General features: G+C 43.9%; 4 protein-coding genes across 5 annotated transcripts; 1 reads left to right on the top strand and 3 right to left on the bottom strand.

Annotated features, from left to right (window-relative positions):
• Positions 1 to 3: 3 nt before the first annotated feature.
• gtf2e1 (general transcription factor IIE, polypeptide 1, alpha) lies at positions 4 to 12,117 on the bottom strand. Of its 2 annotated transcripts, none has more exons than XM_063499697.1 (6): positions 12,016 to 12,117; positions 11,174 to 11,485; positions 10,923 to 11,080; positions 7,095 to 7,290; positions 6,674 to 6,909; positions 4 to 3,024 (listed from the first exon to the last, which is right to left on the bottom strand). In XM_063499697.1, the coding sequence occupies exons 2-6, from the start codon at positions 11,461 to 11,463 to the stop codon at positions 2,573 to 2,575; spliced, it is 1,332 nt and encodes a 443-aa protein (XP_063355767.1). In that variant the 5' UTR covers positions 11,464 to 11,485; positions 12,016 to 12,117; the 3' UTR covers positions 4 to 2,572. The 2 variants fall into 2 exon arrangements, with proteins under 2 accessions (XP_063355767.1, XP_063355766.1); XM_063499696.1 differs by having other exon boundaries at positions 11,921 to 12,059.
• A 110-nt stretch (positions 12,118 to 12,227) lies between these two features.
• On the top strand, positions 12,228 to 16,585 carry rabl3 (RAB, member of RAS oncogene family-like 3). The gene is made up of 8 exons (XM_063498180.1): positions 12,228 to 12,316; positions 12,926 to 13,017; positions 14,422 to 14,551; positions 14,639 to 14,753; positions 14,848 to 14,998; positions 15,386 to 15,457; positions 16,230 to 16,268; positions 16,361 to 16,585. Exons 1-8 carry the CDS (start codon positions 12,271 to 12,273, stop codon positions 16,415 to 16,417), a joined length of 702 nt encoding a protein of 233 aa, XP_063354250.1. The 5' UTR covers positions 12,228 to 12,270; the 3' UTR covers positions 16,418 to 16,585.
• On the bottom strand, positions 16,582 to 18,323 carry LOC134644976 (granzyme B-like). Its single transcript, XM_063498179.1, has 5 exons — positions 18,065 to 18,323; positions 17,789 to 17,933; positions 17,244 to 17,391; positions 16,868 to 17,128; positions 16,582 to 16,749 (listed from the first exon to the last, which is right to left on the bottom strand). Exons 1-5 carry the CDS (start codon positions 18,108 to 18,110, stop codon positions 16,582 to 16,584), a joined length of 768 nt encoding a protein of 255 aa, XP_063354249.1. The 5' UTR covers positions 18,111 to 18,323.
• A 4,899-nt stretch (positions 18,324 to 23,222) lies between these two features.
• Positions 23,223 to 25,359, bottom strand: LOC134645496 (granzyme B-like). The gene is made up of 5 exons (XM_063498950.1): positions 24,899 to 25,359; positions 24,623 to 24,767; positions 24,078 to 24,225; positions 23,644 to 23,898; positions 23,223 to 23,547 (listed from the first exon to the last, which is right to left on the bottom strand). Exons 1-5 carry the CDS (start codon positions 24,942 to 24,944, stop codon positions 23,395 to 23,397), a joined length of 747 nt encoding a protein of 248 aa, XP_063355020.1. The 5' UTR covers positions 24,945 to 25,359; the 3' UTR covers positions 23,223 to 23,394.
• Between the last annotated feature and the right edge of the window lie 1,056 nt (positions 25,360 to 26,415).

The raw sequence follows: 26,415 nt of genomic DNA, 5'->3' as shown, positions 1-26,415 counted from the left end.
GTGGCGTCTCCTGAAGCTTACTTTTATTTACTTGCTCGACTCGATTGCTGTGACAATGTCCTGACGGAATGTGCTTCAGTAAACAGGCAGATTTGTCAAACAGCGGTGCTTTGTTTGTAAAATATCAAAGTCATTATGTAAGAAATTATATCAGAAAGAAAGGGTGTGGGTATGCAGTTTGTTCCCATATATCAGGGGTGTCCAACTCCAGGCCTCGAGAGCCGGTGTCCTGCAGGTTTTAGATCTCACCCTGGGTCAACACACCTGAATCACATGATTAGTTATTCCCAGGCCTCTGGAGAACTTCCAGACATGTTGAGGAGGTCATTTAGACATTTAAATCAGCTGTGTTGGATCAAGGACACATCTAAAACCTGCAGGACACCGGCCCTGGAGGCCTGGAGTTGGACACCCCTGCCATATACACACACACACATGTGCGATCTCTGCAAATCATTCTGGGCTACTGGGACTCAGTGCTGCCCCCTGTGGTGAAGACAAAGGGGTTTATATTCTGAACAGCTCGTGACTGAAACGTTTGCACAGAAATCTGGACTAAAATGTAAAACCTACAAACTCTTGTGTGAAATCAATGGTGCTGCGTTTGCATTGATGAAGGATTATGGGTACGCAGACATCTTTTTAAACACTCACTTCACTGTTTTTGTCCATGATGACTTCTGTCCTCTCCACAGTACTGTGAAGTTCAGCATAGGCAGGCTTTCTTTGCATTAGCTGGTTTAACAAAACCTAAAAGCCCATTCAGAGAGAACGGGCTTCTCAGCGCCCTTAAAAGGTATTTTATGCATCATTCGAGTCTTCTTCCCCACAAAATGGATCAAGTGAGCACCGCCTGCTCCAACCAGACAGAGACTGGTGATAGAGCACTATATTTAAAAGAAGGCCAGGAAACTCAGTGATGTCTTTGTGCTCGGTCTGTGCCGGCTGCACAGGTTACACGTGTACAACACTCAGGACCCTGTACGTACAGGAATCTGTGGGAATGGTTCACTTCCACATTATGTTTTCAACATGTTACCATGGCGATCAAAACCCACCACCACTGCAATGAAAACTCAGATTTTAGGCTAAATTTACATTTCTAACCTGGTACACAGAGCACAATTGCCGGGTCAGATGATTTAATTTTCATGAAAGCGGCTGTCTTGCTACATCACCGTGGTAACTGATGCTGAACGCAGCCCGAACAGGAGCAGCTTATGTTCAGAGTCTTGGTTTAAAATCAGCTGGAAGTGCCACGTTCTTCTAATTTACATTATGTTTTAGATGAAAACCAGATCACATGACACAGGAACAGGTTTTACATGGGTAAACTTACAAAGTCATACTTTATTAAAACCACTGAAGCCCAGGTAGAGTGACAGGTGTGCAAACTGCACGTGTCCTCGTCACTGAACGTGCACGTTTCCACTTGGCGATGAAGAAGCTTTATTCTTACCTGCTGCTGAGCCTCTGCTACTCTGCTGAAACTGCAGCTACGACAACACAGAATAAATCAAATAAAACGTTTCCTCTCCTCTGTCGACAAACCAACTCCCACTTCTCGTTTTTAGCCTCTGCAACAGTAACAACCTGGAACATGTAAAACCCAAGATTAATACTGCAGAAGATTGTTAATCGCTTTTCTTTGTGGCACTTTTGCAGTTTGCCGTTCGAGTTTTATGACCTTTACAGATTTTTTAAAAAGTTTTGTCATCTGACACGGTCACTGGCTGGAGTAGGTGACACTCACAGGGATCATTTTGTGTAAAACAGAAACATATGACACGTGAAATGCTCAGAGCTCGAAGCACTGAGCCTAAAGACTTAAAGTTGAGAAACACCACAGTGATGACACTGCCCCTGGTGACAGTACACAGGAACAACATGTCAGAGATGGTCAAAAAGTATGTTTATGGTATAAAGACTCTCCTCCTTCACCACAGTATCTTTTTATTACAGACTGCTCCAAAGAACAAATGTTTCGCTGTTAGCCACATGCTCCGTCTGGCTGAGATCAGTTTTTAAACGTCCCGTCTGTTAACTAAAAAAAAAAAATAATAAAAAATAAATCACAGAATGTAAAGCCAGCTGCTTCGTCCTCACAGGTTCTTCAGTTCTCCATCAGTGTGTGTGCAGCTCCAGCACTCACACCTCTAAGTTTTCCAAGCTCACTGCTGCATACGCTTGTTTGTAGAAATCTATTTTTCCCGTCCACGACACGAAACTGAGCGCTGAAATTTACTGAGTAAAACACCTGACACATTTAAACGGGACATAAGAGAAACAGGCAACAAGATTTAAACTAAAGACAAAACAGTTGGCACTGTGCAGCTAGGCAGCTCCTTCTAGGGTTGTAGGGTGGTGCATTTAAAAATACTTGGGACAGAACACTACACGGGGGGCGGGGGGGGGCAACACTGTCAGAGTACGTCCTCATTAATGGAAGGAAGGACGCTGAAGCAGGCTGAATACTTGTTGAGCAGCATGTTTAAAACGAGCTGTGTGCACAGATGTACCCACTGACACAGCAGCGACACAGCAGAGTGAACCCACGCTGTGACCGACTGGTTCAGAAGAACATGTCCTGGTACAGGTTCTGGCCCATCTCGATGTAGGCCTCCTTCTCCTGTGCAGACATCTGCTCCACCAGCTCTGGCCTCTGGCTCACCTCTCTGTACGAGAAGGGCCGGCCTCCCACCATCACTGTCGGCTCATCGCCCACTTCCTCAAATTCATCGTCGTCCTCATCATCCTCCTCTTCGCCCCGATGCTGCGCGGCCGCGGCAGGAGGAGGACCCGGGGGCGAGTCATCGTCCGACTCGCTGGTGTCGCTGTCTGAGTCACTGGCGTTGGCAGAGGCAGAGGTGAGAGCCCTCGCAGCGGCGCTTGCTCCACCTGGACCGGCGCCTGCACCACTCCTCTTCTCGTGGATTAGCAGTGCGCGCATCACTTCCTCGTTTTCATCTACCTGACCGGTGCCAGGACCGGGTGCTCCATCCTGGGCTCCAGGTACGTCACCACCTGTGAAAACCACATTAAGATTAGATCACATTCTCATTTTTAGCTTAACTCACAACTTCAACACAGCTCTGCTCTTCAACCCTGTTACTTATTCTGCATCCATGGTAAGGTAACCATGGGATCGAGTGGAGATTTATCATCTGATCACATGATGCAACTTCTAACCAATCCAGGACATCTCACTGGAGCGTAGGCTGGATGAGATAGCACCTGCACAGTTTCATGTCTTTGGAAGTTTACTGTTTCTTGGCAGACATTCAGTGCTGCCATGTAGAGCTGGGCGATATGACCCAAAATTCATATCTCGATATTTTTTTTTAAAGCCATAAGGTAAGAACAAAAAGAGAGTTCTTAGTCACAGCTGTGTCCCAGATGTCACACAGGCACTTTTATTAACATACAGCGCAGATGTACATGAAGAAATTACTCAAAAATAAATTATCATCATTTATTAAATAATAATCCTCCATAAAGAAAACAATGCTGTTTTTGTGCATAACAAAAAGCTCACAATTGTGCAGTCAAAATGTAAACTAACAGACGCTGAGCATAATAACAAAGAGACAGATTTCACAGCTGCTCTGTTCCCAAGTTCTACTGCGTGACTGACAGCCTGGAGTTTGAAATCCTCTTTGTAACCGTGTCTCTTACAAGTGCCATTTATGGTTCTTATACACACACAATACGGTAATATTACGTTGAAGCACAGTACGTATTACTCCGCGAGGCTCCAGACTACGGTAGCCGTAATGCTCCGACAATCCATCAAGCGGTGCAGCTCCGTAGCTTACCAAAGTCGTACTAAAACATTTTTTGACAGATTGCTGAGCGCCGTGTTCCACATAAAATCGGTTCGCGGTCAGTAAACACAACCAGAATTCATACATAAGGCGCACTGTCGATTTTTGAGAAAATGAAAGGATTTTAGGTCACGCAGCCCCTGTGGGCTGCATGTCGTTAGCGCGGTTAGCTCATTAGCGCGCTTAGCTCGCTAACACGTTGACGCCGTCCAGCCCCACGCACGGGGCGATCCGCGGTAACTCCTTAACGGAGATTTGCCGTGTCCATCTTGTTGTTGCCTGCAGGTGAAGCGATGGGGGAGGGGGAGTTGTGTTCAGTGAAGGAAAGGCGAGGCCGAGTAACGTTGCGTAGAGACAAAAGTGGACGAAAGAGAGGCAAACTTGCGGCTCCACAAGTATAATTATAACGTAACATCGGTATAAATGATATTGTCACATATTATATCTCGTATGAAAATATATCGATATTTTAAAAAAAACTCGATATATCGCCCAGTCCTACTGCCATGTTTCATCACAGCAAAGCAAAAAAAAAAGGCGTGGCCTGGGACAAACAGCTGCAACATATAAACATGAGATCTCCAAGAACGACCGATAGCCACATTAATCTGTTTTAAAAGAAATATGTTGGCTTCAGAGTGAGTGAGTAAGTTCTTAGAAACATGTTTCATAGGTCTTTATCGATACCTGTTCCAGGGTAGGTACGTGCTCTGTGATTGGTCTAGACAGATGGGAAACTAGATGAACAGAAACATTGGCTGAGGATCAGCGGAGCCTATAAGAGACGCGGGAAATCACGAGTGGTAATTTCTTCTTCTACTTCCTCCCAACTTGCTGAAAGAAGCTCAGACAAGCCTCTGAAATTAGCAGTGCACATTTCCAGCGTGTGCAGTCAGCTGCACTGACACAACTCCCGTCTCTGCCACACATCCAGCATGATAACTTCAAAGTGGGTGGACATTAAACTGCAGTTGCTATGCCAACCACCACCTGGCTATTACGTCATCTTAGCGTTTCAACTGGCACAATGCTAAAAGCCTGGCAGGTCCACAGTGGGCAGTTGCCCCCAGGGAAGCCCTCAGAGCTCTCTAACGAACGATAGCGCACCGTTTCAGTTTTGGCGCGCGAGCTCGAGCCCAGCCTGACTTTATGTAGATGTAGCAGGTGCCACATCCCCGCTGATGTCAAAGCAGGCAGAGCGGGTGACGTCAGCCAGTGAGCGTGGGCTGAAAGAGCTGCTCCATCTTTAGAGCCTGCACCCACAGGTGCACAGCCTCCGACACCAGTGTTCAGTTTTCACCTTCACCAGCTGAAGCGCTGCACGCTTGGTTGACTGAAATCATCAGTACAGCCAAGGTGGTCCACATCTACTGCACATCCCCACCAGCAAGCACAGAAGACTCAGGAACTACAGACGCGCTCGTTCCCTCTCAGCAGCTGAGGACAAAGAAGCTCCACATCTTCTGTTTTTTGATGCATCGTATCAGAATTTGGGTTTTTCTTTACACGTTCAAATTAATAAGTTGTATTTCAGTTGTTTCAGTAAACCAGTTCATGAAACACACGGCGTGTCATCTTTAGTCGTTTACAGCTTGATGCATGCTCAGGATTTAAGCACAGGGTAAAATCTGCAGGCAGATGAACCATGAAACACTCAGAGGGATGCAGAGACACACCTGTGACAAAAACACAACCCACATGTCTAATTTGTAATTTCCATAAGAATGGATTCTATTATGAGTGATCCTGCCTCAGCCACTCACTAATCAAGCCCTGATTATTCCAATTAAGCAATTATGGCTCAGTGGTACTCTGGCCAGGTCTGATTGCTGCATGCCCTTGGGTAAAGATCCAATGTCATTAGAAGAAAACTTGTTGAAGGGCTGCTCTGACAGATGGAGGTAACCTGGCTGACCTGTAATAACCTGTTTCAGCTACAGACTGAGCACCGACTGAGATGAAAAGCACAAAAACGGCGCTCTCTGCAGTCCATGCAGTATCCAAGCTACCCGCTCCTGAAAAACCAAACCCTCTGAAGACGAGAAACATCATTCATGATTAACGATCACATAAACAGCCGCCGAGTCTGGGAGGAAATTCACGCTGAATTAAACTTAAACTAATTCACAGAGTCGGAGATTGCAGTGCTTTAGAGTACTATTAAATTCATTCATCTTCAATAACAAGCTGCACATTCTGGAGACGTTTTTCATCCCACTCTGTGAGTCCATTTTCAAATGTTATTGTATTTAGTGAAGACGTTTAAATTTGATCTTTTTAACAAACTCTACACGAGAGACAAAGATGAGAACGATTATCAGGACATATCAGAGAGTGTCAGTGGGACCATATCAGCTGATTTACATTTATAACAGCCAATCAATGACAGAAACACCCTTCATCCATATGATGCATGCTGCAGTTTGTCCACCAGAGGGCACTCCGCAACCTCCCTACTGAAAAAACACACCACAAACAGTCTAAACCAGGGGTGTCGAACTCCAGGCCTCAAGGGCCGGTGTCCTGCAGGATCTCACCCTGGGTCAGCACACCTGAATCACATGATTAGTTCATTACCAGGCCTCTGGAGAACTACAAGACATGTTGAGGAGGTCATTTAGCCATTAAATCAGCTGGATCTAGGACACATCTAAAACCTGCAGGACACCGGCCCTCGAGGCCTGGAGTTGGACACTCCCGGTCTAAACAGTATCTGTTTATGTTTAGTGTGTCTGAATATAATGACTGAGCTACAAATGAAACACAACCATCACAGAAATGTTACAGACTCGTTGTTGATCAGCCTCAGCTGTAGCTGAGAGCGGCTGCAGTGACAGCGCTGTACTTACGGTTCTTGAGGACGTCCGGCTCCTTGTAAGCGCCCTGTACGGTGCTCTGAGTCAGCCACACCGGCCTCTCCTTTGGCGCCTTGCTATCGCCAGCCTGTTTCTGCTGCTCCTCCTGGTCCATGTTGATGACCACGTTCTGGGTGTACAGATCAGCGTAAGTCGATCCTTTGCTCGACCAGGCTTCACGGTGCGGGCCGCTCGCTGCGTTGGCTCCTGATGCCGCAGCACGTTCTCGGCTGGAGGAAAGAGTCAGCGAATAATATTTACAGCTAAGTTAATATGATTAAGTCTGAAAAATGTGTCCAGTTTACTCGTTTCGGGTTCCTCCTGTGGCTACAGACAACAGAGAGCCACAGTGTTAACCGCCAACTGCGGTGAGCTGTTAGGACGAGTGCTACGCTGCGAGGCTCGGCAGACTGACCTCTGTTTGAGAGCAGGAATCTCAGAAGGCTCAGGCTCCAGCAGTTCATGGGACAAGTTCACGTCCTCAGTTTCACGGAGCAGCACGTAAATGGGCTCGATCTGCTCGTTGAAGCGCGCCACGAGCGTCCTGGCGTCAGGACAGACGGACTCATCCTCTTCTACCTCCGTCTGGCAGAAGGTACAGCGAAATGTACCTGCAGGTGAAAAACAATTATTACAGACCTGCCTACAGGGCGCTGCATGGACCGAAGCCTGTAATACCAGCCAGCAGAGAAGTTTAGGCTTCAACTACTTTACATACCAGCTGAGATATCACAGGAAGTGAACCTGCTGGTTGCCATTGGTGCCATTTATGCTCTGATTTTGGTGATTTATAACCAATCGGGGTCAGGCTTGGTCTTCATGGAGTCTGGGCGTGGTTGTGTCGACACAACAGGAATAAGAGGGCTGACAGAGACTCTTATATTAAACAGTAAACGTCTGCGAGGGCTTGGGGAAACTGTATGCTGTGCACACCACACTTGCTTCCTACCATTAAGAGAAGGGCAAGCTTCGACCATCTGCTTCTCTGGCTGATTTCAGTTTCAGTAACGGGAGCCGTTCCAGCAGCAGCACAGAGCTCACGCCTACTTTATGTTTATGTGTATGAGAGGACAAAACCCCACAGACTCTGAAAACTACTATTACAACTAAAGCACCTCCAGATTAATGCAAATGAAGTGAACAGTTACAGCTGAGGCTGGTCAACAACTGAAAGGCAACAGCGTTTCATTAATGTACAAAATGTTATTTGTGCATTTAAGATTAAAGTGGTAAATACCTCATTAAGATCTTATTTATCCTCGATCTGTGCTAAGCGGCACCAAGCTGAGATTACTGGAAAAAATCATTACAAAGTAAATCACATAAATATGATGAATATGTTTATTCATAATGGTCTGGCACTGGTCTCTGGCTCAGTACTGAAACAACTGGATTTAGCTCAACCTTAGATATTCTGCTTTTTCTGTACAAAGGTGGAAAACATGTTGGCCGCAGGTGAGGAATGAGCACGTCAGGTGGAATGAGTGAAAAAAAGATCATGTGTTACAACATTCACGCGGCGCGCTGTGAAAACTCAGAGCTGCAGGGCTTCGGCTCTCCTTTGTGGGTCAGAATGAGCTGGAAGACCAGCAGTGTCGTGTCCGATCCTCGTGAGGTTATGCTGAGTGTTGCTGGCCCGACAAAACCAGCCCATCAAACTACCAGCAGAGCTGCAGGTACCTGAAGGCTGAACCCTGACCGAGGCGAAGCAGCGGAGACAGGAAGCGCTGCAGAGGAACCGTGAAGCGTGTCATCACAAACATACTGATGGCTTATTTATCCAGAGTGACGAGACTGCACATCTATTCTCTCCCATTTGTGTCTTTTCTTAGAGCTCCATCATTTAAACACACCCACATTTTAACATTGTGATTCTACAGTGAATCAACCTGACAACCAACAACATCAACTATTTACAACATGTATTTATCCCAGTAAACCGCATGTAAGTACTGGACAGAATTATTCACTGAAAACAAATAAGAAACCATCTTTAATGATTTGTTGACAACTCCTGTGTGACTCCTAGAAGCAGAGTCGGATGGCTGGCAATCAGCCCTGACCCTGGCAGGCAGTCAGCGTGGTGCCTCAGTCTGTCACAGTTTAAAGCTGACGCAGTTTCTGAATGAAAACAGCTCACAAACAAATAAAAACCTTTGCAGAGAGCGCACAGAGCACAGTAGTTTTCTGGACAATGTTTCTAATGCAAATCAGGATTTTTAATGCACATTTTGGCCCTGCGACAGACTGGCGACCTGTCCGGGGCTACCCCGCGTCTCGCCCTATGACAGCTGGGATAGGCTCCACCTGACAAGGATGGATTTTAGCAAACACACATACAACCCATTTCAGTGATCATCAGTTCTGGGGATGTTGCTTCAAATTCTCTAAAACCAAATTCAAAGAGATGCCATTTTCCCAAAATGCATTGCATCCTGTGTAATACAGTAATGTAAATGGCCTGTATTTATATAGCGCCTTACTAGTCCCTAAGGACCCCAAAGCGCTTTACATATCCAGTCATCCACCCATTCACACACACATTCACACACTGGTGATGGCAAGCTACGTTGTAGCCACAGCTGCCCTGGGGCGCACTGACAGAGGCGAGGCTGCCGGACACTGGCGCCACCGGTCCCTCTGACCACCACCAGTAGGCAACGGGTGAAGTGTCTTGCCCAAGGACACAACGACCGAGACTGTCCAAGCCAGGGCTCGAACTGGCAACCTTCCGATTACTAGGCGAACTCTTAACTCTTGAGCCACGATCGCCCCAATGTGCACTGCTCAGAAAGGAAGGAGCACTTTAAAACATCAGATCTCAGCGGGGAAATAAAATCCTGCTGGATATCTGCACCGAGCTCGAACAGCAAAGTGAGAGTGGCTCCACTGTGACTGCAGGGAGACAGCAAATGTTTGGTAAGGGCGCGTATTGGCATCATCATGGCCACTGTAAGTCATTGATTACCAACTACTTAAATTTGATGTAAAACTGAAAATTCAGGGTTTTTTAAGTGCACAAACTGTTTCATGGTCACCTACGTTTGGTGTGTGTCATTCAGAGCACATCATTATGCAGCACATGTAAGTATGTGTAAGGCTTATGACTCATCCTTATTTAAATAACAGACATTTAAAGTGAACTTTAACATGGCACAATGTTAGCGTACGACTTGTAGCTTATACAAGGCCACGTACACGTCATTAGCTTCATTGACAGAGTCATTGCATGTCCACGTAGCGCTGGTAACAAAGCGCACGCACGCACGCACGCACGCACGCACGCACGCACGCACGCACGCACGCACGCACGCACGCACGCACACACGCACGCACACACACTTGCATTCCTGCCACACAGCTTTAGAAGTAACTTGACATTAAATGAACAATGAACAAAAATCATGCTTCTATCACTATAACGTACACGATCCTCTGTTTGTTCACACTATACTTCCATTATGAGGAATTGTGCGTCCTGTCATTAAATGTATCCTGGTATGTGCTGTTACTGCCATCTAGAGGTGAACTGAGGAGCACACAACATAATGGAAGTGCAAACAAAAAACAAAACATTAGGTCACAAAAAGTGATCCTTGCATCAATGAAATACTGAAGTCTTCATTTAACTTTGACACACTCATTTCTATACATCCAATGTGAATCACTGCCAGATGTGGGCGCCTGCCTCGCCTTTCCAGACCTACATATTATATCTCCAAACATATTCCAGATAAACTGAGAGCCAGATTTACCAAGTTAGGATAATCACAGAGGGGCTAAGTGAGCAAACACGTCCACAGGGGGAGAAAGTTCTGCATCTATTGATTTAAGAAAAGAGAGTGTCCTCCTCCCTCCCACTGACACTGCACGTCGAGTTCAGTTACTTTATGCTTGGTTTTAAAATCAAACTACTGAGGAGCAGAAATATGTGGGGCCTTGCTCCAAACCAAAGGGTTCAAGACTCAGTGAAGCCCTACGGGAAAGAGCCAACGCTTAGGCACCACGCTCACCGATTTGAGCCGTCCACCTGCACCAAATACTCAGAAAATGACAAGTTTCTCTGTGCACACAGCATGCTATTTAAATATATATGAACTCTCTCCACCCTCGGTAAAGAAGCTTCTAATTAATTATTCATCCCATAAAAGCTGGACTAAATTCCTGTAAAACTGCCAAAATGCTTTCAAAAATCCAAGCGTGTTGAATATTACAGTATACCAGCACTGGTCTGCACGTTTACCTGTCATAGGGTCAAAGAGTTGGTTGGCCTCGAGGTCGGTGAAGGTGGAGAAGCAGCAGGGACACCGGAAGGAAGCACGGTTGGTGGAGTCTCGCTCATCTGTTTCAATGCGTCGTCGCATGTGATCCAGTTTATACTTGACCACATTGACCAGTACCCTAAAAAGATGTAAGAAAGAAATAAGACGACTGAGTCTAAAGTGTCCATCATCTGCGCGCGCACACACACACACACAAAGCAGAGATTTAAACCTGTAATTAATGAAGTAGTAGTTGTGTCTCGTTGTCTTGCCATCGGGCGCCGTCTCCACTCTCATGCGGCACTTCACAAACTTGTCTGCTTTTAGGGTATTGAGTACTGAGCGCAGCTGTTTGCGGTCATACTTGAGCAGCTCCAGCATGTCCTCCTCACGCACACATGGGTTACGGATCAGCACATCCAGCGCCAAAGCATGCTCCAGACCATAAAAACCCCTCACGACCTGCTTGGCCAGCCGCTTCAGAGCTGCGGGGACCTCGGTCAGTACCTCTGGTTCAATCATCTTTGGGTCTGGAGAGAAAGAGCTGCAGGGCAGAGTGCGACAGCAGGGGAGAACATCAGGAAGGCAGGGATGAGGAGCAGGGCCAGAAGAGTTATTCAAGTATAAAACTTTAAATTTAAGAGGGAAGTGTAAGGTATACTAGACCACATTAACCCAGTAGGAGAAAAATCCCGGCCCCGTTATAGATATGTCAAATCATCAATCACAGCTTAGCGTAGCTTAGCTTAGCTTAGGTTAGTGGATCCATACAAAGACTAAAACATAATTGTTTGTCATTATTGTACATTTTAATGTAATATACTACAATAGAAAGCCGGCGTGTTAATCGTTTTACCAGTCATCTTTTTATTCCACACTTTATCTTTAATAAAAGCTCGATAAAGTTACTTTTATTTAAATTAAGCGCTAACACTGAGTTCGCCTGCAGAAACCCGGTAGGCGTTAACGCGACCCTTACCGGTTATTGTTTATGTGCCAACAGTCATCTCAGAGTCACACACACCGACGTTAACTCACAAAAACACCGCTAAAACTCACTGAACACAAACGCACCTCACAGTCCTTTAGCTGCTGGGTTAGCCAACATGCTTCACTTCTTATTTTGAGACGATGACCCCGGAAATGAAAAATAAACCCGGGCCAACTGAAATGTTGGCCCGGCTGCACTAAACTGCACTGAACTGCACTAACTAGCCCATAGAAGCAAAGAAGCTTGAGTGACGGGCATACTGGCGAATAGCCTGGCTTTGTTTTCATGGGGCGTGGTTTTAAGAACACTGTTTACTTCCTGATCGCGCCTGTCAAAAAATGGCCTCTCTTGACAGGGTAAAAGTGTTGGTTTTGGGAGATTCCGGTGAGTTATGAACTATTTTCACAAGCAAAACCTTTACTACTGTCATCTGCTCTTATTTATAAGGACATTTGCTTATTCTGAACGGAACTCGCTCACTTATAAAACTCTTAATCTTTAAGTAGGAGACCGACGCTGTGGTCAGTTTGCTGCTGTGGTAGTTAAAGCTACGGATAAACATCACGTAACACACCTGTCATGTCTAACCTCACGGGTAATTTTCACAATAAAGGTACATCCGTCATTTTTACATCGGTCACTTTGCGGCAGGTGGATGTAAGAAGAGTGTTTGGGTATGAAACGATTCCACATCAAGAGTTTAAATTTCACAGAAACACGTTTTGCCGAATCAGAGAGCGACACCCTACAGATCATTACAGATACTTACTGATGTTGTTCCGGAGATGTGCTCTGCTGGAAGTCGAGTCTGTCGTAAACTGACTCGATGTTTCGGTGGAGTTCAGTTGTCTTCCAGTCAGCAGCAGCTGTAGAGTCTATTCATAATTTAAATCCATTGATATCGATCAGCCACACAAAAATGTTTAACCCTGCAGTCACTGCTGTGCTTTGCATCAGCTCCTTTTATCCAGTATCATTTTGTGCTCTTTGCAGGGGTTGGCAAGTCTTCCTTGGTCCATCTGCTATGTCAGAATCAAGTTTTGGGAAATCCATCGTGGACTGTTGGCTGCTCTGTAGATGTGCGGGTAAGCAGGTCCAGCATCTTCTACTTTACATAGTCCTAATTTTGGTAAGACTTCCTGCTGGCCTTTTATTTTAAACTCTTATAAAACACGACAGAACACACTAACGAGAGGGAGACAGGTGTAACAGTGAAGCTGAAAGGAACAGGTGGATGGGTTTAAATACCAGGGGATCCAGGGTGTCAGGGGTGATCTGTGACAGAAGGATAGCAGCAAGAGTGAGAGGTTAGACGACATTTTAATGAATACACGCAGCGTGGAGCCAACACTGTACAAATTCAGTGTTGAACTGTCTTACAATAGTCAGAACAAAGACTTTATAGGGGTGAAATAGTACAGCCCCTCTTCTGTTGCCAGGCAGATCCAGTACAGCATACGTCAATCCAAAACCACAAACGTTCAGTTAACTTTTGACACAGTTTAAAAGAACATTGTCTTCGGCTCGAACCCAGGTGCTTCCCCTCAGCTCGCCTTCGGTGTCGCTTGTCTCTGGGACATCTGGTGTACTTTCTGGAACAGACTAACACGTACGCACCCAAACTTTGCAGTTACAGCAAAACACATCTTAACTTCTTACCTACTAAATGAGTCTACTACTGTGTGTGTATGTGCTGTGTACATGTCTGGGTGTGCAGGTGTTGCCCTCGCTCTGCACCTTATTTGACCTCTCTAACTATATGTGCCTGTATGTGTGTGTATGTGTGTAATAATCTTGACTTATATGTAAAATATATAAAACAAACGTTTCAATCTAATACAAGTACTTAAAGCTTAATCAAAGCTTAATCAAAGATATAAATGCATAATAAAATAACGTGCTCTTAGCTTGCACTTAGACTCTGCTTTCAGTTTCACTTTTGCAAAGCATGGCGTTTCCTGTCAGCCTGCAACTCAGTCTCTCACCCACTGAAGTCTGGACTTCAGTGTAAGAATATAAAAACATTCAAAAGCCTTTAAAATTATAGATTCACCTCAACAGTTTAAAGTGGTTCTTACTGGACCTGTAATAAAAGCTTAATTGGGTGCCAATATGTTTAAACATCTAAATGCAATATCAATATTAATAATTAATGGAATAGTAATAATGATCATAAAAAATAGCAGCAAATAATAGCAGCATAATATTTTACTACTTCTGACAGCAGGTAATGAGTCCTGCTATGATGTATAGTTTGGTGACTGACAAAAAGATAGGAGGTAGAGGTGAAGGTGTTCAGGTGTTCGGTGGGAGTGACCAGGATGGACAGGTTTAGAAATGAGTCCATCAGAGGGACGAGGCTGGGATGGTTTAGGCATGTGCAGAGAGGTAAGAGTGAGATGGAGCCAGATGAGCTACTGTGGCGCCCCCTAGAGGGAGCAGTTGAAAGAAGACGAAGAATTGATATTGAAATAATTATTCTACTCCAGGTTCAAGACTATAAGGAGGGAACCCCAGAGGAGAAAACCTTCTACATTGAACTCTGGGATGTTGGAGGATCCGTTGGCAGCGCCAGCAGCGTCAAAAGCACGAGAGCAGTCTTCTACAACTCGGTTAACGGTAAACACTTATAGACAGATCTGAAAGCATTGATTTCATCAGTGACGTGTTATTGAGACATGCTCTGTCATGTTTGGGTTCTTTTAGGAATTATATTGGTCCACGATCTGACCAATAAGAAGTCCTCTCAGAATCTGTACCGTTGGTCACTGGAAGCTTTGAATAAGGATTCCTCTCCAACTGGAGTCATCGTCTCAAACGGGTGAGCAGATCTGTGTGTTTGACATCGCCCGTCTTCATTAAGAATAATTAACAGAAAACATGGCTAATGTGGAAGCTTTGATATTTGACTGCAGTGACTATGACAGAGAGCAGTTTGCAGAGAATCCGGTGCCTTTGCTGTTGATCGGGACCAAGTTTGACCAAATTCCAGAAAACAAGCGCAGTGAAGTTCTCACTCGGACGGCTTTCTTGTCTGAAGACTTCAATGCAGAAGAAATCAATCTCGTAAGTCGACTTTTTCTGCTCTACGAGCTCTCAGCTTCAGCTCCTTTAAACCAATGAATCAGTTTCATTCATTGGTTTATCTCTCACATAAAGCACAATGTCTTCTCATGTTTAACACTCATAAAAAAGAAAACTAGACTAATGATGAAAATAAAGCGGCGATTCTCACACTTAAACACCACGTACGTTTTTCAGTCAGTAATATGCAAAAAAAATTCTAGTTCACAACAATAAAAACAACACACATGTATCATAAACATCACAGCATCAGTAAGCTCCTCTCTGTCCTGTGTCTGGTCCTCCAGCCTAAAATAAAACATGTAGAAGCTGCTGTGGTCAGTTTCACTGCGAGAGCTGAACACTTTTGGTGTTGTGTTGTTTTCCCAGGACTGCACCAACCCCAGATACCTGGCTGCAGGCACCTCAAACGCTGTGAAACTCAGCAGGTTCTTTGACAAGGTGAGAGCTGTGACCTGTGTCACTGCGGTCTGTCAGGCAGGTCGTGACTCAGGCTACGTCCACACTAGCCCGGATAGATTTGAGAACGTTTCGGCTCTTTGAAACGTCGCGGCAAAATGTCGAGGAAAAGCAGCGAGTTTTTTAAATGGACTAACGATGAGGTGGAGTTGTTGCTGCGAGTAACACAAAAGTACAAAGTTGCAAAAACGAGTGAGAATTAAAGAATTTGAAGAAAAGCTCTCTGGAGCATGTACAGACTGATATTCATCTTTAATACGGCTGTCAAACAAAACAACTGCTGTATAATGCCCTCCACTATCTTTGTTTAATTGGTCACATGACTGCATCACATCACTAACATGCGTCATCAGTTTAGAAAGTCTCCGTTTTTGCTGTCCACACTGTGACGCGAAAGCACCGTTTCCAAATGTATTCGTTTTTGAGAGCGTTTTCAAAACGCTGCGTTTTCCATCAGCAAAAACGCCGTCTCAGTGTGGACGGGAGGCCAAAACGGAGAGACAAGGTTGCGTTTTCAAACGAAAATGCATTAGTGTGGACGTGGCGTCACACGCGTGTGTCCACCTCCGTCTTTGTGCTGTAGTTACACGTGTGGATTTATCGAGAGCACAGAAGCTGTCAAATAGGGACAAACATCATTTGGGTTTCACGTTTATTTTGAATCATAGACCTGGAGGATAAATGTCTCACATTAATGGGAGTTTTTTCTCTTGACGTGTACGTGTGTTCTAACACATATTAAACCTTTCAACAGGTAATAGAGAAAAGATATTTCACCAGAGATCCCAGTCAGGTCAGTTTGTTTTCTCTTTATTTCTGTCCAGTCAGAGTCGTAACAGTTTTGGTAAAAGGTTGAAGGTGAACTGGTTCCCACTTTCTCTGCAGATGACTGGCTTCACAGACAGGAAACGGTTCAACTTCAAAAGTTTGCACTATGACTGAGACCTGTGATCAGACCCCGCCCACTCAGACACGCGCTGGAAGTGAATCTAGAAAAGTTTATAAAAGCTGAGGACAGAATGAAGAGGCATGCTTTGAGCTTTTTATTACACCATCATAAATGAGAGCACACATTTTTAGAACATATGCTTTACTGCTCCTCTGACTCATGCACCATTCCTCTGCTCCTCCATTGTTTGCTTGATCCACGGGATGAAGGAACTGACTTTAGTAAAGACATGCGGGTACTTTGGATTATTACAGTCCTCTGCCCAGGTGAAGGCTGTTATACCTTGAGGCTTTTTGTTGCAGATAAGTGGTCCACCAGAGTCTCCCTACAAAGAAAGACTTGATTGAGCGATCTGTGTAAAGGTTGCACATTTTTGTCATGAATAAAAAACTAAACCTGTATTTGAGTTATTAGCTGCTGGGTTGCTTTTGTTATTTCATTACCTGGCAAACACCTCCATCCCGTCTGGTAAACTTGGTGCATATCATGTGACCAGAGTTAAAGTGTTTTTGCCAAATGTGTTTGCACTCAGTGCTGAACTGCATCTTCTCTGTGGCTTCTTTTAGGACATTTGAACGAGATCCATTAGCTTTGGTTAGTCCCCAGCCGGCCACAGCACATTTAATGTTGGCGGGTGTTTCCCCGTTCTTCTTAGGCAGTCCCATGGTCCTCACGTACTTATTCAGCGTGGCGTTCTTTTTCAACTGTCAAAGAGAATCAGTGAAAGTTGCTCCTGCATCAGTTCAACACATGAACCCAGTGCACAGGGAATCAGGTCACTTTAAACATTTCCTTTGACGTGAAGTTTGACAGTTTTACCTTCAGTAACATGATGTCATTGTTTAACTTCCCAGTGAATCCTGGATGAGGGTAATACTCGTCCACTTCGATGTGTTGCTGAGTTCTCTCTTTCTTGGTGATGTCGTGTGCTCCGAGCACCACGGTGCAAGAACCCCAGGTCTCATTTCTGAACAACAAGAAGCACAATGTTCAAAAAGGGAAAGAAGTAAAACTGAATCGATTTTAAAAGACTGATACATTTGAAGATGGTGTGAATCATCATATCAACACAAATGAAGGTCCATACAGTCTTATCAGTGTGTTACAGCGCTCCAACGCCATTAGAAAAATGACTCGCAGGAAAACTGTGGTGGCCCATCACCCTACACAAACACCTGTGCTTCCACTCATTTATATGTAACTTTATGTATGTTATCAGTGTAACAGTTCAGCTGTGATACAGTTTTATCACAGTGACTGCTGATAGAACAGGAGTCAGCAGCTGAAATAACATCCTTTGACTTTTTCAATAACAGTTACGTGCTTGTCCTGTCTTGATTTTCATGACCATATAAAAAGCGTACTTGCAGTGAGCTGCAGTCAGAACAAAGTCCCTCTGAATAAGGATCCCTCCACATGAATGTACTCCCCGATACTGGACTGACACCATGTACGGTCTGGAGTGGGGCTTTGCCTCCCTGCCACCGACTATGCCGCTCTCAGCAGCCCCTTACAGGAGAACAAAGGTCAAATCAAAACAGCGATCACAGAAAATTGGTTCAAATTCTTCATTTTGACCTTTAAAGAAGTGGGATACTGTATTTCAGCACACGTCTAAAGTATCCTGTCAGTCTTCTTACCTGTGAGGGAGATTTGCAGAAAGACGTAAAGGATGCAGCAGATCATGGTGGGACAGACGCTCCAGGCTTGCAGTGACCCACCCACTCCACACGTCTCTTTTTATAACCAGCCTCCCACAACAGAAACTTTGTGGTCAGAAGTTTCTGCACAGATATCACACCTTTGTCTGCACTGCTGCATGTAACAGGTGGTGGTGCATCACACACCTCCAATAATTTACCAGCAGAACATTATTTCTGTTTTCAAGATGAATTAGAGTCTGGATCATTCATTTATTATTATTAATTCATATTTTCAATTATGTATATAAATATATCTAAACACAATTCAATAAAAGGACTAAATGTTACGATCCCTGGTGATGCATTGCTTCATATAGAGAAGGTCTTGAGGGATTGCTGCTATGAGGAAACTTTACCAGCGGGACACATCGTTGTGTCACAGGCTGTTTCGGTCTTTTATCACAAGCTGTTCTGCCATTTTTTAGTTTCTCTTTACCTTCCTTGGTTAGGTTTAGGGATTAGGAATCTAGTCTAGATTGTAATATTAAAATTTTAGGACACATTGTCAGTAGTGGAGCTTGGATTCATCGAGTGTTTTGGCCATTATCACTAGACACCCTCATCCGAGGAGGCCCTGCCAGGGTCGATCAGGCCCTGGAGTGTGTCACTGGTTTATGTTATAATGTTATTTCTCTTTTTCTTTCTGCTGTTTAGTTTTCTACAATTTATTTTATCATTTCACCCCAAAACTTATACTTATCTCTTTCATATTTAAAGAGCCTCACTTCTTCAAAGGGATAGAAAAGGTGATAGCAAGAAGTAAGACAAAAGAGACAAGATAGGAGCGTGGCGAGCTGGAAGGGGGGCGCCTGATCTGGCATCCCACACCTCCCCACCAGATCCTGCTGTACGCTCTACCTCCCCTCTGCCTCCCAGAAAAGGGAGGAGCAGAGGGGAGAAGAGTGAAAATTCTAGTGTTAGGCTTTCTACGATTTTGAAACCCCTGTTGAGGCAGGCCCACCACGGGTTGATCAGTCCTGGGCGTGTGTCTCGCGGTTAGCTGACTGCCTTAGCTGCACAAGTCATGTCAGCCCTTTTTAACAAAACACAAATGCTGATGGATACTGACGCTCCTCTTTGTTCGTGAAAGGTTGAGCGATGATGGATTTTCATTTGCACTCAACTTTCTCGGCTAGACACCTGAGGACCTGGTTGTGTCTCCATGTGTATCTGCCCTGAGTAAGGCTCGTCCTACAACCAACCAAGATGTGCTTGAGTGTGGCTGGGACTGTACACAGGGGGCAGGATGGGTCCTTTCCAAACCACAGCTGCTTATTGGGAAGGTAGCACATCGTATGTCACTCGGATGATGAAACTTAGTCTATTAGACTCCATGCCCCAGATTTCTGGGTCTGGGAGTGCAGTGTTGTTAATCTGCCTGAGGTCGTTAGCCTTGTTCTGCCGTGGTTGTTCAAGTTGCCAGGTATCATAGATTCATATTTTCAATTATATATAAATATATATAAACACAATATATTTTATACTGTCTGTGGTTTTATGAGACCCTGAACATTGGTCCTGAGGGTTTGTCTCATTGGCTGCCTGTTGACTGCATGTGCTTTAAAGGAAGCCGTCTGGGTTGGTGGTAAATAACCGAATGGAAAGTGTGTGTTAAGGCCAAATTAACCACAGTGCACACAAAGGTGATCACACGTCTCACTGTGAACCTTACACACACATTTGTGCCACTCTATTCTCTCCAAAGCTCGCTTGTTTTTTCTAAAGAAAAATGTCAGTGATGTGAGATGGACATGAATATACAGAGCATAATGTGTGTGTGTGTGTGTGTGTGTGTGTGTGTGTGTGTGTGTGTGTGTGTGTATGTATATATATATATATATATATATATATATATATATATATATATATATATATATATATAACAGTCATTTCTTTAGTAAACTATATTGTTTTCAATAATTTAGCTTTAAAGCTTTAAATGACTTGAAAATTATATATTTCCACAAAAAAGCCATAAAATTGTGACGAGTATTTGTGGTTTCCGTGGAATTGGAGGCGTTTTCTGCAAACAGTTATTAGTTCGATTCTAAGGAAAAGTTCAGTGATGCGGGTGAACATGCATGCTCCAGGAACATGACACCCACAGACAGACAGACAGAGCCTTTACCCATCAGTGGGAGGAAGATGATGAGCACTTTCAGCAGCGACACTGCTCCTCTTCCTCCGGGCGGTGTCAGTGTGGCGCCATCCACAGGTCAAACCTCAACACTGCACCTGATCCAAATGCACAAGTTTTGGCTGGGGTCAGTGTCACTGCTGGTACCTGGACCCTACAGAGGGTGGTCCGACTCCTCCAAGATGACACATCAACACGTTCCATTCCCAGGCTTACGGCGTCTCTCAGCACAATCTCAGGATCAAGGAGGAGATTCCAGAGCCCGGCAAAACGACCTCCAGCAGGCGACTGGTGTGAATGTCTCTGAACAATCAGAAACAGACTTTGTGGTCACAAATTTTGAAGCCATCCTGATAACCTTATCCCACCAATGATGTGGTGATCCAACTTTTTTCAATGCATTCAAAAAGAGACTGTGGAAAAGAGTAGAATTCTTGTAACCGAGTTTAATGCACAAAACCGCATGAACAGCAGAAACGTACATTTACAGCAAAATAATAGCAGAAAAGCAAAGCGAAGTGAGCCCCGGGGTGAAGAGCATTTAAGCACAAACAGCTCAGACACACAAACAGCCCGGGGCATCTTGACCCTCCTCCTAATGTTGGGTATTTTTCCATTCCTTGCTTTTTTCCCTGTTCCATATTAAAATTAAACTAATAAGTATTTTCTCAACTCTACAAATGTCAACATAAACACCAATTATCAATATAATATGTTTGTCAACACTTTGCCCCAATCAATTGTCAATTTTGCACTTTGTTCTGATTAAATCTCCGTCACTTGTGTTACATAACCTTCTGGCACTGCTCCATAACTCTCTGAGCACTGTTCCCAACATCAATCATTTTAATTGGGTCTTTTTTGACAGTTTTATGACCAGAACTCCGGAAAACTACATATATCAAACATACAGCAAAGAGAAAACAATTCATCTATGGGCTGCTATGACCGTTAAAGCAGGGTTTTTCACAGTTTTGGCAACTGGAGATGGGAAAAAAGTGTCCCAGGTGCACTCTCAGGCAAAGTTTGTTTACTTTATGGGTTAGAGATGGCTGCTTCACCACCAGCCCAGCATGGCCGAGTTTATTTAACCCTTTGTTTGGACTAGTTACCATTGGTCATAATACAGTCAAAGGTTACTTATTGATCCTGATCACTACATTTCAGACAGTATTGATCACATATGCTCATTCGACAAGTGGCACAAACTTCACTAATATACTTGTGAATAATATTTGATCTAAAGATGAGGATCTTGGGATTTTAAACATGCAGCTTAAAAGCTTATCAATGTGATTCCATTTATATAAACACTCCAGTGCAGATATATAGAGAGAGTATACGAGTATATATGATAACATAGTGTATATGTGAGTATATGTCTGGTGCACACAGATATATATGTCATAAACATCCACAACAACTTCCTGAGGGCCCGAGGGCCCAGCGTCCTCTAATAGGCCCTTTGTCTCCAGGATTCTGGATTTAGTGTTGGAAAAACTGCAGACAGTCCTCACTGGAATCACAGAGTCCTTCAATTTGTTCGTCTACCTTCTTCCATCCATCCCTCTTCATCACACCTTTGTTTTTGGTTAGGGTTTGTGTTTTTAAAAATCTATTTTCCATTTTGTTTGTGTCACAGTTTTGTTTTCATTCACTTTAGTGTTGGTGTGTCCCGGCCTGGAAGCGCCTTACCTTCTTTCATTTATCCAACCACACTGTTAGTTTCTCGTTTGTGTGTTATTGTCTGTTTGCTTTCACATGTTTCAGTTCCCAGTTTTGAATTGTTCCGTAACCGAGGTGTGATCCCAGGTTTTCCTGTTCTTTTCCTTTGACCTTCTTTAGCGCTGACAAACTCAAAGGCTTTAACATGTTTAATGGTCGGCTGGTAAAAACTGCCAGAAAAAGAAAAATCTGCAAAATCTGAACAAAACTGTGAAAATGTGGATGAAAAATGTATAAAGAAGAAAATAATATTTAAAACACAACAGATTAAAAATCAATTAATTTAAAAACAAAAAAGAAAAATAAACAAAGCTGAAAGTCATATTGTAGCAAGGCAATGAAAGATTTCATTGCCTTGCTACATATTTGTTCTTGTGACATTACCTCTACCAGCACGTACAGTGTATGAGCTGTTGTGTAGCTCTGTTCTTTATATCAGTCATGAATCCTGTTCTAGTACAGCTGGTGTGTGTCACTCCCCCTGTGGGTCTGCCCTGCCCCCCGGTCATGTTCCAGGGTTGTGCCTTTCATTCATTCATCAGGGAATGAATGAGGTTTACTATACTGCATGCTGTTGTTTTGTGTTTCCCCTCTTTCATTTTCAGTTTACTAAACAGCTCTTATTTTATTTCTACAGCATCAGATGGATCTGGCACGTCTGACCCCAAATCTGCTTTCCCTCAGAGCACCCAGGTCCATGCAGCCTTTAGTCTCAGTGAATATAATTACCTGCTGATTTTGGAGCGATTGTAATCCTGCACTTTATCCATCCAGCTTGAACAGTCCTCAGTGTACTGTTATCGTACAGCAGAAGTGAACTGAAAATAAAAGGACAGTCCCATGTTTCCTTTGAATCAGTGCATATGAACACTTTTAATACTTCTTTGTTATTCTGTGGGAAGATCAATCATTGATTCAGCCTCCAGGTCCCCGCCCCACAGGGCCCACCCTGCAGGGCCCCGGCTCAGCCAGCCTCAGAACCAGGCCCGGCCGTGCACACACACATATAAACGACACAAAGACGCACATGCACGCTCCCCCATCTGAAGTGTGGTGAGCAGAGCAAAGGGGAAAAAGAGTCGTGACAAGAGTCTCTGAAATGTTGAACTTATTTTATTTTAAAAACAATTAGAAAAAAGAGATTCTGAGAGGCCAAAAATGTTTCAAGCTTTATTTTTTAGTCGTTAACAAGAGAACCGAGTTTAATTCACCTCAGTTCAGCTGTGACAAAACTACAGTTAAAGCGCTGAAATGATTTGTTTGTTTTACCAACACAACATTGCTTCAGTTTCACTTCTCTCAGTCATTCAGGAAACTTCTTCTTTTTTATTCAAACATACGGACGTTTCACATTAACCATGTTAAAACTCTAATGCCTGAAAAATCACTCTTGGTGCACATTCCTTTATTTTTTCATTGTTTCCTTGATCCAGGGGATGAAGAAACTGACTTTAGTGAACACGTGGGGGTACCTGAGATCATTACAGTCCTCTGATGAGGTGAAGGCTGTTACACCTTGAAGCTTCTTCTTGCAGATAAGTGGTCCACCAGAGTCTCCCTACAAAGCAGGCAACAGAAAAACTTCACTCAGTCAGCAACAGTTATTATTCATCACTAAACGTTCAGTAGTTAGTCTGCTTCAGATGTGACATACCTGGCAGACGCCTCCACTCTTTTTGGTAAAGTTGGTGCAAATCATGTGATCAGAATTAAAATATTGTTGCCAAATGTTTTGACAGTTAGAAGTGGACTCTATGTTCTCTGTGGCTTCCTTTAACACATTTGAGGGACAGTCATGAGCTGTAGTCCATCCCCAGCCTGCCACAGCACATTCCATGTTAGCTGATGTTTTTCCTTCAGGCAGGCCGATGGTCTTCACGTTCTTACTGAGTTTGGCTTTCTTTTTTAACTGTGGACACAGTGTGTTTGAGAGAGCAGTTACTTCCTGATTTTAGGTTAAAATAATATCGTCTACCTCACTGCATGATGCAGCCATGACAAATATACTGCCAACAGTGCTTCACAGTGAGACTGAGGTTAGCCTAAATATTCATTTTATTATGAAGCTTTAAACACTCTTAGTTTTACCTTCAGTAACATGATGTCATATTCGTATTGTCCAGTGAATCCTGGATGAGGGTAATACTCGTCCACTTCGATGTGTTGCTGAGTTCTCTCTTTCTTGGTGATGTCGTGTGCTCCGAGCACCACGGTGCAAGAACCCCAGGTCTCATTTCTGAACAACAAGAAGCACAATGTTCAAAAAGGGAAAGAAGTAAAACTGAATCGATTTTAAAGGACTGATACATTTGAAGATGGTGTGAATCATCATATCAACACAAATGAAGGTCCATACAGTCTTATCAGTGTGTTACAGCGCTCCAACACCATTAGAAAAATGACTCGCAGGAAAACTGTGGTGGCCCATCACCCTACACAAACACCTGTGCTTCCACTCATTTATATGTAACTTTATGTATGTTATCAGTGTAACAGTTCAGCTGTGATACAGTTTTATCACAGTGACTGCTGATAGAACAGGAGTCAGCAGCTGAAATAACATCCTTTGACTTTTTCAGTAACAGTTACGTGCTTGTCCTGTCTTGATTTTCATGACTATATAAAAAGCGTACTTGCAGTGAGCTGCAGTCAGAACAAAGTCCCTCTGAATAAGGATCCCTCCACATGAATGTACTCCCCGATACTGGACTGACACCATGTACGGTCTGGAGTGGGGCTTTGCCTCCCTGCCACCGACTATGCCGCTCTCAGCAGCCCCTTACAGGAGAACAAAGGTCAAATCAAAACAGCGATCACAGAAAATTGGTTCAAATTCTTCATTTTGACCTTTAAAGAAGTGGGATACTGTATTTCAGCACACGTCTAAAGTATCCTGTCAGTCTTCTTACCTGTGAGGGAGATTTGCAGAAAGACGTAAAGGATGCAGCAGATCATGGTGGGACAGACGCTCCAGGCTTGCAGTGACCCACCCACTCCACACGTCTCTTTTTATAACCAGCCTCCCACAACAGAAACTTTGTGGTCAGAAGTTTCTGCACAGATATCACACCTTTGTCTGCACTGCTGCATGTAACAGGTGGTGGTGCATCACACACCTCCAATAATTTACCAGCAGAACATTATTTCTGTTTTCAAGATAATACAAAGAGCCTGGAAGAAAGTGCTATTGTGATTTGTTACTATGTAAATATGACTGAACTGAATGAAATTCTACCTGATGCCCCCTGACAGACACATTTTTTACACTTGTGCTACTTGTATCCACGGCTACAGGGGTGGCGCTAAATAACCGGATGGAAAATGTGTATTTAGGTCATATTAACCACAGTGCACACAAAGGTGATCACACCTCTCACCATGAACCTTACACACTCAAAAGCTTGCTCAGATAAAATGTTACAGTTATGAGAAGCTAATGTATACTTTAAAGTTTTTAAATGAAAAAATTACTGAAAAATTTTACTGAGCTTGGTGAGCTAAGAGGTGATTGCTTGATGTCTTTGCAGGTCTATTTCCTATTTTCTTTCCAGGCTTGTGGACTTTAATATGTAAGTGATCAATAATTTGGCCTCATGTTTGTGCGGCTTTGGCAGCATTTTAACATTTTGCTCCTCAGTGCAACGAGGACCAAGATGAGCACTGTCAGAGCTACAAACCAGGTGAGCTCCAAAGGAAAAGTAATAGTGATCAGCAAACCTGATTGGTCAGGATATATTATAACTGGAGTGTTTTTTTCTAACGTTCGCTCGACATTAATGAGTGAGACTGGGCGGTAGCTGGGTAGGGGTGCAGGATCTTTGCCTGGTTTAAGAATCAGGCTGTCATGGTTCTGGGTCATGTGACCCTGCATGTTGAGTTTATGGTGTTTCTGATGTCTTTGTGCTTTGGGTTTAGTTTTTTGTATGTAGTTTTTAGTTTAGTTGTGTTTTTTCCTTCTAAGTTACTCCCAGCCCAGGTTTCCTGTCCTGTGTCGCATCCTTGTGTCTCGTCTCTCTTTCCTGTTTACACTGCCCCTCCTCGTCTTTCCTCCCGTCTGTATTGTGCTGTCATGTATGATCCCTTCCACCCTCCCTAATCACCTTTGTGTCCTTATATTGTCTCAGTTTTCCTCTGTCCTCACTCAGGCGTCGTGTTTGGGCTTCCCTGTGTTCTGTGTGTTCGTTTTACGTAGTGATGTTTTGTGAAACCTCTATTGAAAAATGGTTCATTACTCAAAGCTTTCCAACACAGTCCTCTTTGCTGACCTCTGCTGGATGAAAATATGAAGAGCAGTTTGAATCTACAGCTTATAATGAACTGCTTTGTTATGATTGGCTGCTCTGCAGAGCTTCTGTCTGATGTCGGGCTGATGTGACGCTTTGATCTGTTGTTTTGGGTGAAAACATGACGTTCTGTCTGTTTTGAT

The sequence above is a fragment of the Pelmatolapia mariae genome, linkage group LG16_19, assembly GCF_036321145.2.
Source record: "Pelmatolapia mariae isolate MD_Pm_ZW linkage group LG16_19, Pm_UMD_F_2, whole genome shotgun sequence".
Taxonomy (NCBI): domain Eukaryota; kingdom Metazoa; phylum Chordata; class Actinopteri; order Cichliformes; family Cichlidae; genus Pelmatolapia; species Pelmatolapia mariae.
Note: the sequence above shows the minus strand (reverse complement) of the source record. Positions and strands in the feature narration are given on the sequence as shown.